The 16,042-nt window shown below is 39.4% G+C and overlaps 1 protein-coding gene across 1 annotated transcript; it reads left to right on the top strand.

The window, feature by feature from the left end:
* The first annotated feature begins 2,576 nt into the window (after positions 1-2,576).
* Positions 2,577-12,672, top strand: LOC114480886 (uncharacterized). Its single transcript, XM_028475325.1, has 8 exons — positions 2,577-2,903; positions 4,809-4,918; positions 5,061-5,145; positions 5,224-5,419; positions 6,193-7,250; positions 8,314-9,116; positions 10,740-10,946; positions 12,417-12,672. The coding sequence occupies exons 1-8, from the start codon at positions 2,752-2,754 to the stop codon at positions 12,659-12,661; spliced, it is 2,856 nt and encodes a 951-aa protein (XP_028331126.1). The 5' UTR covers positions 2,577-2,751; the 3' UTR covers positions 12,662-12,672.
* The last annotated feature ends 3,370 nt before the right edge of the window (positions 12,673-16,042 follow it).

Here is a 16,042-nt window from a genome sequence, read left to right on the forward strand (position 1 = left end):
AGTGTAATGTTGATACTTGTTCTGTGTAGCGTGAGCAGCTCATCATGTTCTCTGGCCTCTCGCCTTGTGCAGGAAGTCGATGGCTTCGGGGAAGTGTTCGCCCTCAAACTGTGGACCCACCGAGTCCTGCTGGAGTTAATCCACTGGGCCGACCACGCCAAGCACACTCTCCACGTTTTACACCAGGAGCGAGGAGGAGGAAAAGAGAAGATCTGACCCTAACTTCTTTCATTTCATTCCATTCTGAATGAACTGATGGCGTGCGACACTAACCGCTAGCAGCTTGCCCCTCATTTTCATATTCCTGTATTGAATATACAAATAAAGTGAGGCGCAACATACACAAATCTGTGAAAGAATGCAGCTTAAACTAAAATCACATCTAAGCTCCTGTGCCTACAGCCGAGCGGGGCAGCTTTTCCCCAGACGTTGGTATTTCCACAGCGAGTGTGAGAATGACCTCCAGTTTGGCACTGGTTGCTTTTCTCCACTAACAAAAGTATGAGTGCAGATTAGTGGTTTTTAAATAGGTTTGTTTTTGTGCAGTGACGCCTCTATAAAGAAATGTATGTAATTTATTATATTTATGTTGAGATGACACTCCAAAGTCTATTAACTGCTAGTTTAGCCAAAAAAAAAATATATATATATATATATACGACTGACAAACTGTGAAGCGCGGCCGATTGTGTAACATTGACCTTTTTAACCAGGACTCCTAGCTTTTTAATGAACACGCTAATAAACGCGTCTAACCTCCATGTTTTAGTAACATTTCAGGTTGTGGTTGTTGTTGTTGTGTGTGGACTGTGTGCCAGTAGTCTTGTGTATGGTTTAGTGATGAATCAAAGTTAGGTTCTGCTGCTCTGTCCTGATGTTATACTTGAATGTGCTGCTGAACTGTTCACAACGTTGCATCAGATCCTTTTCCGTCAGCGGTTCTCACGCTTTTTTCCCCCCTCGCATTTACGTATTTTGGAAGCCAGTTGGTAGTTTTGAGAATCGCAGGATTATAGACTGATATGTACTGTTTGTAGCCAATGATATAACATAATCCTGTTGTGTACTCATAACATAGGATGGTGTGCACTGGTGGAGTGACTGAGCTGTGATCAACTTCTGAATATGTTGTTTATTCCTGTAAGTGTTGGATGAGTAGAGACACACTAAAGATATTAAAAATAAATCTTAACCTTTGTGTGTTTTTCTTGCTCTGAGCTCACCAAGTTTAATTTATTTATTGGCATCATTAATTCCAGGAAGTTCATGTTGTTTTCTATTTGACTAATATGTTATGGTTTCATTTATTCAGACAGCTTTTTTTTTTTTCAGGAAGTTTACTTTGATCTCCTGACCATGTTTCGACTGTCAACTGCCAGTCTTAGTCAGAGCCGTCTGCTGATTGCTTTGATGTTTCTTTTGAAGTTCAAAAGAAACATCAAAGCGAAGACTGGCAGTTGACAGCAGAAACATGTCAGGAGAGAACAAAGTGGTTTTTCTGAGGAACAGGTGTCTGAATAAATGAAACCTTGACATATCAAAAAGATGGAAAATGCTGGAATTACTACGCTGAACTCAAGAAACTAAAAAGTTTTCTTTTTAACAATTTGAGCCCATTTTTGCTTATTGTTTTTTTTACCCTTTTTCTGCAACTACACCAAACTTGCCATATTTTATTTGCTCCTTTTGCATGCATTTTTTGCTACGTTATTCCCATTCCTACCACTTCTCCATCTGATTTCAATGACTTTTCTGCACAATTTTTCCACTTTCAACTGAAACCCTTTCCACCACTTTTCCCACCTGTCACATATGTTGACCCATTATTGTCACTTTAAACCTCTTTCATATTTCATGTGATTTGTCCTGCCCAATATTTGCCAGTTTAAACTAATTGTTTCTACTTTTTAATTGACATTAACCCATTTCTGCCACTTTTGAGCCAATATTGACAATTTAAACCCTTTTTTTTTTTTTTGGCCACTGAAATTTTCAACTTTTAACCAATTTCTGTGATTTTTAAAATCCCATTTCACCATCATTTTTGGTCATTTTTACACAATTTTATTTCTGATTAAAACAATGATTTTCATCTTTAAGATGACTATATAGTATGGCCCAAATAATGAACTTCCTGGATAACAGTGGGTCAAGAATAAATAAATGTGGTTATCAGTAGACCATCATTTTGCTGACCCCTTAGCAAAAAGTAGTATATTTGAAGTTAATTTTATGAAGTATGCTATATATATATATATATATATATATATATATATATACACACAAACTATTGTAGACTTTTAAACTCCAGCACTAAATACAAGTAAATTTGTATTACACTTGAATAAATTACTTTTTGGTAAGGGAATTTATAGATCCCAAAAATCTCTCCCCTTTGTTCCCCCTTATAGATAGAACTTTTTTTTTTTTTTTTTTTTTTCAGAATTTTGGATGAATTAGTGAAGTTATAAATAAATACATAGTAAAGAAGAAGAAGATATATAGTTAAGGTCGGGCCATCTTGTCCAACATCAGTGCCTGACCTCATAATTAAGGTGACTTGCAACAACAAAGACATGAAGACGGAGCCTTTATTGTTACTATAGAGGACATTGTTGATGTGCTATGGAGACATAAAACGGCACACATGGATCCCTGTTAGTGGACTGTGAGCAGGTTTGCTGATGGATGGGCGATCAATGAAGGTCGGTGGTGGTCTGCTCCCCATTTTACCGAGAAGGACCCCAAAGGATGCTGCGCACATGCGCGTTGCGCACACACCGGAGCGCCAGCGGTAGGGAAGAAGCCCTAATGGCGGAGAATGTTCGCTCGCCTTTTGACTACCGGGAGCCACCGACCCTCGACAGCGACGGGGATGGGGGCAAGCCTCCACCGTCCCGGGGGTGAGTGAACGGAGAGCGGCGGGTTTTCCGTGTGATTAGCAGTAGCTTTCACCGCTGTGTGTGTATGTGCACGTCTGTTTGGTTACAGCCTCTGTACGCGTGCATGAGAGCCCCGTTTAATGCACTGTTGTCGGTATTAATAATTCAGACCCGCAGATGATATCCGTGTCCTTACCGGAACCCACTAACATTATGTTCAACCAGCAGCTGTTAGCTTTGGCTGTTTGGATCAGGACGAGTGTTAGCTGCTGGATGCTAACAGGCTAGTAGCCGCGGTTTAGCATCAACGCTAGCAGGAGCAGGAATAACTAGAGCGGTTGTGAGCTATTTATACTTAATGTTTCCCCCCCACACACTTTACAATATCAACAACCGTTATCATATCCACAAGGAAGTCGTAAATTTAACCGACAATTCAACTTGGGTGTAGTGATGGGTACAACTTCCTGTCTGAGAGAAGATGTAGCTCACTAGCAAATAACACATTTAAAACATATGTAAGCTAGATGTTATTCTTATTCTGTTGAATAAACGTGTATAAAAGTATATTCAAGTAAGTCTATTGTTGTGGAAGTCTAAAAGTAATGTGTGTATGGCCAAAAAACCCCATTAAAGCCTCTTTAAATATTTATTTTATATGGATTTACCACACAGAATGATTGACTCCTAAACAGGAAGTAGCAGTTGATATTTAAATGTCACTGAAAATATAAAACAAAACAACAACGACTAACAAATTAAATTCAAACAGAGAATAATAATAATAACACAAGAGATACTGGCGTCTACATTATTGATTGATTAGTCTTATTTTGGAGTTTTATTGTAGTTTGTGTACATTGAAATGTACTGAACACGTACAACGCTGAACTCGTTTCCATCAGACAGCATTTCAAAATAAAGCTACTGCAATTTGGACGTATACTTTGGGATTAAACGAACAAATACATTTTTTTTTAGAAATACAGGAAAGAATAAAAACCACATTTTTTAGCTGTAAAGTGAATTATCAGCCACTGATTTAAGGAGCTCTTAAATAAGTGGCGCATTGTTGTAGTTATCAGTCTTTTGTTTGCTTTCCCACATGATCACATGATTGTATGAAGTCTAGTTTTGGGTTTGTTTTTTTTTTTTACATATTGCTTGAAGCTCACAAACAAAAAATATTAATAGTGGGGTTTTCTCATTTGACATTTGACAGCAAAAACAGCAACACAAATACAGAATTACTCTAAAAACCCAACAACAAACACACAAAATGAGAAATAATATAGAAAACAACAACAACAACAAAACACAAATACACAATGACTCCAAGGGTCTTTACTACGAAGCTAGATTTCCTCTTATCGCGCTAACTTCCAAGATTTATTCCATGTGTGCTGTACTACAAAGCTGGTTAACTTCTTAGCAGGGTAAATCACCATGGTAACTTAGGCTGAACACCTGACTTGGTGTGGTCTGAATTGTGGATTTTAATTCTTCATATTTTGTAGGAATTATTTCTCAATTGTGACATAAGTTGCAGCATCATAGTACAGCTGCTCTGTGACAGAGGATATTTGTTTAGGTGAAGCACGCTAACGGTGAGATATCCCGGATATTCTTATCCGCCTTCGCAGTACACAGGACACAGAACACACACAAAGTCTTTATTTACTGTATTACTCTGGCTCCTAAAATGTGCTAATGTGGATATTGTTGGGTTTTAAAGGCAGAGCTTGTAGAGTGTGAGCACATTGGCTTGGCATGTGTTGAATAATTATCCATGTGGGAACAAGTGGGAGAAACCTCCCTAGCTTTCTCTGTCTGCCCTCTTGTTTGATCCTATTTAGAAAGTGTTCAGCGTTGCCTCGTTCCGCATGTGTCATTATGTGAAACAAAGCCCTGGTTTTGTTTTCACAGCCGCGTGTGTGGGAGAAAGAGGAAGGGCACGCCTGTGAAGGTGTGCGACCGAGCGTACGTAACAGAAGATGAGGAGGAGGAGAGCATGTCGGAGCACAGCTACAGCCCCGGTACACGTAACCTCATACAACCTGCCAAGTTACCATCTGTTGGTGGTGTTGTTACACAGTCTAGTGTCTGAACTGAACACATCTGCCATGCTCAACTAAAGCATTTAAAGTGGTGAATTTGAACTGTTTGTTTTTGTCTCAGGTGATGGCCAGTACCCAGAGGGAGCAGAGGACCGCCTCCCTCCACCTGGCAGTCCGTACTACCTCCCTGATCCCACACAACTCTGGTAGGAACAACTCACTACTTTTTCACTCTCACTTTTTTCCTATTACATAACTTTTCTATCCCTTTTTTCTCTCTTCAGTGTGCCGGAGTTGGGCGAGGACGGGGCGGGCGGCGTTAGAGGACCCGTGCTCTTCCATCCACCGCCCAACTGCAGAATCAGAGAAGTTCACTGCGGCACCCAGGTGCGGCTGGTCGTCATAGCGATCCGAGACATCGCCAAAGGAGAAGAGATCACGGTGGACTACAGCCTGACGGACTGGGGCGAGAACGCAATGGTGAGCGCTCGTTTTAAGGTTATTCATCACGTGAAAACATGAGGAGAAATACTCAGTCTCCTTGTTTATCTTTGTGAACCAATACTATGATACATAAATGATGTCTATGGGTTTATCAATGAAGCAAAGCCTGGTATTTTATCCTTTAATTATATCGGTGGAATGGCCGATGTCTGATATTTAATTTTAAAGGCAATATCAGCCGATATCGTGCATCACTAGTTAGCAGATTATGCTAACGGCTTTCATTTATTCAGACAACTTTTTTCAGGAAATTTACTTTGATCTCCTGACATGTTTAGACTGCCAACTGTTGCTCAGAGGCATCTACTGATCGCTTCCATGTTTCCTAATGAGTTCTTTCCAGGGTAATTGTGTAATTGGTAATTAATTACAATTAAAAAATGTAATTGACCCCAACTCTGGTTCATTCCCTGTCGCCTGATGGTCTCTGGAGAAGAGAGTCCCACAGGCCAACAGGGGGTGTGGCCAGCCTGAGAGAACTCTGAAGTAGGCCACACAATCACAAAATAACTCATACGGAATTATTAAAGCAATCAGTAGATGCCTCTGAGGAAGACTGACAGTATGTAGTTGAAACATGTCAGGAGATCAAAGTAAATTTCCTGAAAAAAGTTGTCTGAAGAAATGAAACCATAACATATAATTTAAAAAAAAAGAAGACAAAATGAATTTTCTGGAATTATCAGAACATATATTAATAGCAAAATAATTCCTTTTGAGCTTACACAACATTTTATTTTGAAATCCAGGAGGAAGAGGGTGGCCCCCATCCGCTATCTCTCTCTGTTTCCGATTACCTCACTCCCTCCTGGTCCCTATCCCCCTCCTCCTCCCCGCTCACCCACTCTGAACCCAGTGACTCGGACCGAGAGGAGGACGAAGAGGAGGAAGATGACGACGACGACGATGATGACGAAGAGGAGGAGATCGAGGAGATGAGGGGCCGGATGCTTCGGCGCAGGAAGAAGCGCAAGTTGCCCTCCGCTGTGAATTCTAAGAAGAAGAGCGGTCCCACCTCCTCCAGAGGCCCCGGGCGTCCCTGCTCCTCCTTCTCCCGCCCGGCGCCTGCCGCTCCTCCGACTCGATCCCAGTCACAGACGTCCCTGGTGCCACCGACCACCAACATAAACAATAACATTAACATAAACATCGGCAGCTCCAGCGGGGCCACGGTGAGCCGGAGGCAGCACTGCCCCTACTGCGGCCGTAACTATCGCTCTCTGGCCCGTCACCTGGAGAAGCATCACGCCAACCAGCCTGAGGTCAGGGCGGCCATGGAGCTAGCACACCTCAACTCACAAAACGCCTCCAACGGCAACGCGGTGCACACACATCCCTCTTCATCCTCCGCCACCCCCTCGACCCCGCACACACATTCCTTTGCCGTCCCCCAACCTTGTGCATCCAACGCCACACCCCCCTCCCTCTTTCCTAGAGAAAGGGAGCCTCCCGCTACCCGTTCTAGCACAGGCAGCGTCTCCTTTTCTCTCTCGCTTTCACCTCCGTCATCTTCAACTCCGCCCACCACCTCCAAAAAGGGGACAAAGGTCCAAGCACAGCCCGCGACGCAAAGGGTGAAGAGTCCGTCGCCGCCTCCGCCAACACCGCCAAAGCGCGGTCGGAGGATGAAGAGGGAAAAGCAGGAAGAGCCACCGAAGGTGGAGGTGGAGGTGGAGAGCCTGAGAAACCAGGAGGAACTGGCCCCGCCTCCTACACCAGAGCCTGATGTGGATCCGAATGAAGATTTGGAGCTGAGCGCTGGAGAAGAAGCCCCAGTGGTGGAGGAGCAGAACGGAGACATTGCAAGGTAAGATTGGATTGGATCTAGAAAGGTTCTCAAACCTGCTTGGGTGTTCCCCACATTGAACGAAGGTGAACTATCAAGCCCCACCTGCACCCCTTGCCCCCCAAATAATCCTGAAAAATAACACATTTTCAAATTTATTGAACTAACCGAACAAATAACGTCATATTTCATGATAGAAAACAAAACAAAATTAAACTCATCACCTGCATGAAAAACAAATGTAAAATGGCAGTTGTCAAAAATACATGAAATATCAAAACATTGTTTGCAATCTGCGTCTTTTCCCCCAGAAAGGTAAGTACAAATACGTTCTCTATTACTGAAGTTCAGTTACAATTAACCACAAATGCTGAGCCTGAAATAAGTCACCTAACTCGTCTTGTGTTAGCTTTTTGTTAGCATTTCTTAAATCAGCTGTAAAATACATTAAAAATATTATTTATCATCCACTTTTTCTCATCTTTTCTTAGACTTCCTTATCCATGAAAATATTGGTATTAATATTTTTGTTGTGGGTGTCTGAGCCTTTTTTCTGTCAGTATACGCCTCGATTTATATATTTTTTAAATGGTAAAATGATCCTGAAGAGAACTGACAGGTAGTGGGAAAATTTGATCTGAACACATTTTAATAATTAACTATGTATGTATAAGCCATAGAACTGTAAAATGGTTCCACAGTTTTGCATTTTGTTAAATTGTCATTGACAGTTTTTATAGAATTTTCATGCTAAGTCAATTATCTTCAAGCAATTACATTTCAATTACGATTACAACAGAAACTGTTTTTTTCCAATCACAATCAAACTTTTGTCATAATTGTATTTAATTATCATTTACACAATTACAATTCGACCATAACCCTGATGCCTGTTGAATAATCACGGAACAATCGGTAAAACATTCTGAATTTTTTGAGAACAAAGTGCGTGAACCATTTGTGAAATGACCCAAATGTTTATGGGACTTTTATGTTTGAAACTTAACCCAAATCGCCCACTTTTGTCTGTTCGTTGGTTGATTTGTTGAGATTCTAACCATTTCCTTGCTTTGTCCACTTGCAGCACAGTCAAACATCAAATGTCTCCGCTGCTCTCGTCCCTATCCTGTTTGGTTCTCTACCTGCGGCGCCAGCAACACTCCTCCTTCCTGTCTTTGAGCCGCACTCCTCAGTCGGCCGAGGCTTGGCGGCTCCTCTGCCACACCAGCCTCTCTCTGCTGATTCTCTACAATCGCCACAGGGAGTGCGAGGTGGCCAAGCTCACTATCCAGGACTACGGCAACCGCACCGAGCCCCAAGGGAGCCCCACCAATGGCCCCACCACTGGTATGGAAGCTCTCCTGTCGCCCTTCGAGCACAAGGTCCTCTGCAATCTCCCGCGGGCCGGAGTGTTGGGGAAGCGTGGTCGTGTCCAGCCTCTGATTCTGCCCCCCCACTGCGAGTCGTGCCTAGACCTGCTTCTTCAAACCAGCCCTAATGTGGGCGTGGACCCGGACAGTCCGTACGTTTTCTCTCGGCCCTACCACTCGCCGGCCACGCCCCTCCGAGGGACGGACCTTTTGAGAAACCTTGCACGAGCCAGCGGAGCTAAAAACCCTGGTACGGTCACAGCGACGCGGGCCAGGCGGCAGGTGGCCATTCTCACCCAACTTCTCCTGCTAGAGGAGGGGGGGGAAGGCCAGGGCGGAGCCATCAAACGCTTGGAGAACTTCCTGGAGAACGAGTACCACGTCACCCAGAACTGCTCCAGTATCATGCGAGACCCAGGACTGATGGGTCGAGTGGGACGCGTTGTTCTCTACGGAGAGAAAGAGGGTGTGCTGTTCAGGGGGATGAGTCTACAGCACATCTGCCTCGAGTTGGATGGTAGGGATGGATGGTTTTCTCTTCTTTTAACAAGGACATTAGAAATAAATATGTGAGGTTTTAATGAAGAAACACGGATATTTATGGATCTAACTTAAATTCGGGTTTAGCATCTTTAACCATCTTTAATTCCAGCAAGATTCTTTTTGTCTTTATTTTTTAATAATATGGTTTAATTTATTCACACAACTGTTCCTCAGGAAATCCACTTTGATTTGATCTCCTGACATGGTTTGAGTGACAGCTACCAGTCTTCTTCAGAGGCGTCCGCTGATCGCTTTGATGTTTTTTTTTTTTTAAAGTTTCCTTGACTTCCACCGAGTAATTCCAGCAAGATTCTTTTTTGTCTTCTTTTTGAATAATAATACTTTATGGTTTCATTTATTCAGACAACCATTCCTCAGGAAATCTACTTTGATTTGGAATCTTGCAACGAAAAGTCAAGGAAACTTCAAAGGGAAACATCAAAGCGATCAACAGACGCCTCTGACAAAGACTGGCAGTAATCAGTCAAAAGAAACATGTCAGGAGATCAAAGTACATTTCCTGAGGGACAGTTGTCTGAATAAATTAAACTTTAACATTTTATTGAACCATGTTTAGCTCTTGGGAACAAGCTGTGACCCATACCAAGGACAACTTGTGGTGCAGTTGGATATAAAATAGGCTGATGCAATTGGTCTGGACCCGGACCTCAGACAAACCTGACAATAGTTCCGGCACTTCCTGTGTGTATGCGTGCGCATGCGCAGTAAGCTGAATGCTGGTAGTTCCGTCACTGCCGGACCCGTGTCCTTCTAGCTATAGTTTTGTCAGTTTTATTTTAGCCCTAACCCAGGAAATACCCTAAAATGATTTTTGTTTTCATAAAAAAATATGTCAGAAGTGGGATTCGAACCCACGTCAGCGGAAAGAAATGTCCTCAAGTCTAAGATTTGTCTGAGGTTCGGGTTCGGAACTATAGACACTTTGTATAAAATATGTATCATAATATAATATCACTGACTTTCTCCTGAGTAGCTGGGAAACAGAATTTTTACTTACTACACTTTACTTGGAAGTTTTAGATACAAGGCTGACATTACACTGTCAATATCTGTCATTAGCATTAATAAGGTGTCATGAAGTGTTGTTTGCTAAATTATGACACCTTGGAGCTATGTTGGCTTTTTTTTTGGTTGTGTGGGGGGATCTATAACACTTGATGACAGCCTTTGTGACATATTATTCATGCTAATGACAGGTCATGGCATAATAATGACGACATAATGTCAGCCTTGTGTATAAAACTTCAAGGAAAGTGTTACCGAATTTTTGTGTAAAAAAAAAAAAAAACAAGATTTCAAAATTCTTTAATCCAGAAATTTAAAACAAAGAAATAAAAAAACTTCAAAGAAAAAGAAAACTATACATTATGAATCGTTAAATAAATGCTGGGGTGAGACTAGACATCAAAGAACTCCTTCAAATTAAAAGCACCGGCTACTTTTTGATCTTTTTTATATGACGTCCGTTGAAGAATTCCTGATGAACTTGAGCTTGTTTGAAAGAAGTGCCGACATTTGTGTTCAATGTATTCTTCATTAGTTTAATTTTTTGTCTTTTGCATCATTGCCTTTGCAGTGATGTCTGGAAACTCGGCAGATTCCTTCTCTGAGGAATCTGAACACGAGGAAGAGAAAGAGGAAGTCAAAGAAAAGAAGGAGGTGCCGGTGAAAAAGAAAGGACGTGGTCGACCCCCGAGGAAGAAGAAAGCCAACGCTCCGTCTCTGCCCAACACTTCCCAGACTGCTAATGTCCACATCAGGAGAGGCACTCCACCCAAGTCAGGTAACGCTCACAACTCCAGCTGGAGTTACAATTACGTTCTCAATTACAATTTCATCATGATTATGGTGACCGTCATTTTTTTTCCCAATTACAATTAAATCACAATTATTATTTTTCCCCTCAAAGTCAATTACAATAATTTTTTCTCAATTACTAAAGTTCAATTACAATTGTAATAACTTGTATTTATATAGCACTCAAAAACAGCCCACATGGGACCAAAGTGCTTCACTAATGACCTCATGTAGTATGTATTTTGATGTATCGTGTTTGCTCATCATTTATAGGACTACAGAAATACACTCGCAACGAGCAAAACAACAACAAACAAACACAGAATGACAGAAAAACACACACAATGACTATTAAAAACATTTTGTTGTTTCCTGTATTAATGCTCAGATTGGTCTTTCTCTTAAATGCTGACATGAATGTTGATAATGTGGCCCGTTGATCAAACAAACACATTTTTGTGGCCCCCGCTGTGATAAAAGTTGCACATCTCTGGTGTAAGCCATATAATTGTAACATGATTCCCCAGTTTTATGCCAATTACAAAATCAACTAGAATATTTGCATTTCCTGAAGAAAATGCGTGTGAGGATGCAGGTGCTGGTCCGCATCATTTAACACTGCATTAGCATTAAATCAGCATTAGCATTAATTAGAATTAGCATTAGCTTAGCATTAAATCAGCATTAGCATTAACTGATATTAGCAGTAACCAAGCATTAAATTAGCATTATCTAACATTAGCATTAACCTAGCATTAGCCATAACCTTGCATTAGCTAGCACTAACATTAGCCTAACATGAAATTAGCATGAGCTAACATTAGCATGAACTAACATTAACATCACAATTAGCTAGCAATAGCATCAGCTTCATTAGCCTTACATTTGCATGTGCCTAGCATTAGCCTATATCTATATTTCTGCTATAGTTTACTTGATACCGTGCAAATACTTACTTTATATTTGTGCAATATCTAATCATAATTTACTATGCTGCTACCTGTAAATAACTTCTACCATACATAGCCCATCTTACCTTAGAGTTTCTTTTTTATATTCTTCTTCTGTTGTTTTTTTTTTTTTTTATCTGTGTGCCAAATAATTTTGTTGTACAATTGTATAATGATAATAAAGGCATTCTGATAAATATATTTATATATATTATTTTTTTTTTTTTTAAAGTTGAATGGTTAATGGTGTAGAACAGCTGAAGTTCAAAGTTGAAGCTATTAAATCTTAAAATGCTGAAATTCTTAATTGTGAAAATTGGTCAAATGCTGAAGGAGTTTAAACGTGCCAAAATTCTGATGGAATAAAAAAGAGATTACAGAAGGTGGATGCCTCCTGAATCCTCACTAATTACGCCTTAATTATAATTAATGATCAATTACACGATTACAATTATAATTGATCCAAACCCTGGCTCTGTGTAACGTCTCCTAAATGTGTTTAAAAGGCAAACGCGGCGTGCTGAAGCGGCCCTGGTCGGAGGCGGAGCGCGTCGCCGTGGAGACCCACCTGAGCAGGAACCTAATGGAGCTCCGTGTTCCCGCCAAGGCGGACTGTGAGCGCTGCCTGGAACTCTGCCCCCTGCTGGTGAGCAACCAGCGAGACTGGAGGGCCATCAAGTTCTACGTCCACAACCGCATCCAGCTGCTGAAGAAGCAGGAGAGGAGGGAGAGCGCCGCCACGCTAGGATAAGGAATTACAACAACAACAAAAATAATACAGGTCGGATACAGGTGTGTACAAATAACCAGCAAACTGAGTGACATCATCATTCTGGTGACCTGATGTGAGGTGCTTTATCGACTATTATCAAGCAGTTGGACAACGTGGACTTTTCCGTGTGAATATAAAATTAAACTCAACGCTTTAAAAGGGAAAAAAAAGTAAACAAAGAAATCCCATTTTCTATATTTTTTACTTTGTTAGTGGACAGGAAAGAGACGTGATGAAGCTAGAATACATGAAGGTCACTAAAGGCATGTTTCACTTTACTTCAGTTCAAGACGTTTTGGATTTTTAAAGGACTCCAACGATCCCCCTCACTGCGAAAAACCACAGGATACAGTTGTCTACAATTTAAAAAAGTCACAGAAAAGTAATTTCAATAGTTTAACATTTAAGAAGCACTATTTAAAACCATTTTGGGATTCACTTTGATATGAACACACATTGTACAATTGGATGCATCGCAAAGAAAAGACAGATATAACTGCAATTGCTGACATGTAGTATATGAAAGTCTAGATTTTATATTTGGCAAATATTAATAATTTTATTAGAGTTTTGCATTTCCAGCTGCTACATTATCTCACATTTATCACCAATGGATTAAAATTCTACTGATTAATTTTAGTGCTGAGAAGTAGATTTTTATTGGCGATGCTGATATTAAGGGTTTTAAAAAGTTCATATATGGAATTAGAATATTAAGGATGAGGATTATAACCACTGGAAAAAAAAATTGGACCTTAAATTATTATTATTAATGTCAGAATTCTGACTTTAATCTCATAATTCAGTTTTTTTTTTTTTCAGAACATTAATAATAATTTAAATAAAACAAATGATGTCCGATATTCTTTTTTTTTATTGTTCGTATTCTGAGAAAAAAGTCAGAATTCTGACTTTTTTCTGAATTTATTCTCAGAATTCTTACATTTTTTTCTCAGAACAATAATAATTATTTAAAAAAATATTGGACGATGGTTATTATTATTAATGTTCTGAGAGAAAAAAAATCTGAATTATGAGATTAAAGTCACAATTGTGACTTTTTTCCTCTGAATTTTTTTTCTCAGAACATTAGTATTTTTTTTAAGAAAAAAGAAACAAAACCAAGATCCAATATTTTATTTTATTATTAATGTTCTGAGAAAAAGTCACAATTCTGACTATAATTTTAGAATTTTGACTTATTTTTCTCAGAACATTAATGATGATAATAATAATAAAAGTATTGGACCTTGGTGTTTTTTTAGTGGCCCTAATCCTCTTCCATAGAAAATATACTGTACTTAAACACAAATTGTTTTAACATCCAAAAATTGATTAAAGACAAAGAAGCAAAACATTACTAAATTAAAATAATTAACTTTAATTCGTAACACTGTAAACTTACCGATAAATAATAAAAGGTAAACTACATATCCAAAATACAATGTAATTTAGAAAAAAGAAAAAAAAAATCAAAAAAAGAACGTAACTGTAAACAATGAACTTCTCATTACTGCTGATTCTAAAGTGGCAGCTTATATAATATGTCTGTTGTGACAAACTTTCAGAATTTTCAACAAAACGATGAAAATGTTGGATTTACTCGGCTCACATCTACTGTTTCCTAATCTAAGCACGTGATTGGTCCACTTCTAACAACCCCCGGTTGAATATGATAATCATTATAAAGGGAGAATGTGTGAGTTAACGTTTAAAGTTTGAACTTTTCCCTGTTTCTCTCTCTCTGTGTGTGTGGAAAAACCTGGGATTTTATTCTAACTTTACTGTGAAACTGAAAAGTCTAGCATTGCTTATGAAGGCTGATGACCAAACATGAATGTGTAAAGCTTTGGAAGGAAAAATGAACGTTTCTGTTTCTGATATTTAAACAAACAAAAACAAAAAAACAACCTCGGGTAGGATGTGTTTGTGTGTGTGTGTCTGTGTGTGTGTGTGTGTATGAAAATTTGTGGTTTTGTTGTGTTTGATACTGACTGAAGTTGTGACCCCCCCCCCCCCCTCACTTCTTTGGTAGTTATTACCAGGAATGTAAGTATTGTTAGGTCATGGACCATGATGCACCTGTGAAGTGTTTTTATTTGCATACCTTTATACTATGATCGTTGTCAGACTAGTATGTATCAAGGCACGCCTACTTGAATTGTTTTGTTTTTAATTTTCTATTTTTTTTTTTTTTTTTTTTTTTTTTTTTTTTACAGTGTATATATGTGCGAATGTATCAAAAAAAAAGTATACAGTAGTAATTACAGTCCGTCTCGTGTTCTGTTGTACATACTGTAAATATTATCCGTTATTAAAGCCAATGACATTTTGATGTGTTTTCTGAAAAAATGGGATGTGGAATTTTTGCTGGAAAATCTGAGATGAGGAGGAGGAAAAAATACAGATTTGATTATGACTGTTTATTCAAAAACATTGAATTGTTAGAGATCAATTTGGAAAAATAGCCACAACGAGTCAACATTGTAGCCTCCACTAACCCACAGACACAGCCCAACCATTTTTCCTATGTGACGTATAACGCTTTTATAAATATGATCGATTAAATCAAGATTATTGGTGTTTGTTTACTACCGCCTGCTTTTTTTTTGACCGTCTAACCCAGTGGTTCTCAACCTTTTCAGCCTACGACCACCAATATAAGGTGCCAGAGACCGGGGACCCCCACTGTACCTGAAGGTGGTTGAACACAGACATGAACATTGAAGAACCGTCATGTGGAGACATTTTAAAGATGTAAATACTTGTTTTAATCAGAAATAAAATAGGTTAAAAGTGACAATAATGGGTCAACATATTCAACATTAGGTGAGAGAAGTGAAGGAAAGGGTTTATAAGTGGCGAAAATTTCTTGAAAGTGGAAAAAAAGTGCAGAAAAGGCATTGCAATTTGATGGAGAAGTGCCAGAAATGGGAAATAATGGAGCAAAAATGCATTCAAAAGGTGCAAAAATAGAAAAAGAGATGAAAATGGGTTTAGTGTCATTGCAGAAAAAGGGTAAAAATAATCAAAAATGGGCTCAAATATTCTTAGTTTCTTGAAGGCATCTGGCGACCCACCAAAGGTTGAGAACCCATGTTCTAACCTCATGCCCTGATATAACAGAGCCCAGTACTTTAGGTAATAATCTGTGTCGAAATTATCTGTTAATTTTAAAAGCTACAATAGATTTCGTGTCCGAAGGCTGACAAGTTGTGACATTTTCATTATTCTCATGTTTTATTGTGGTTTTGGTTCAAATTTTGACATTTTTGATAAATGATTATACCTTGATTACAGTGTAAAAGATTAGGGCCTGCACAAAAAGCATTAATAATTAACAATGATTTATTTTCTCTC

The sequence above is a fragment of the Gouania willdenowi genome, chromosome 18 (assembly GCF_900634775.1).
Source record: "Gouania willdenowi chromosome 18, fGouWil2.1, whole genome shotgun sequence".
NCBI classification, from domain to species: Eukaryota; Metazoa; Chordata; class Actinopteri; order Blenniiformes; family Gobiesocidae; genus Gouania; species Gouania willdenowi.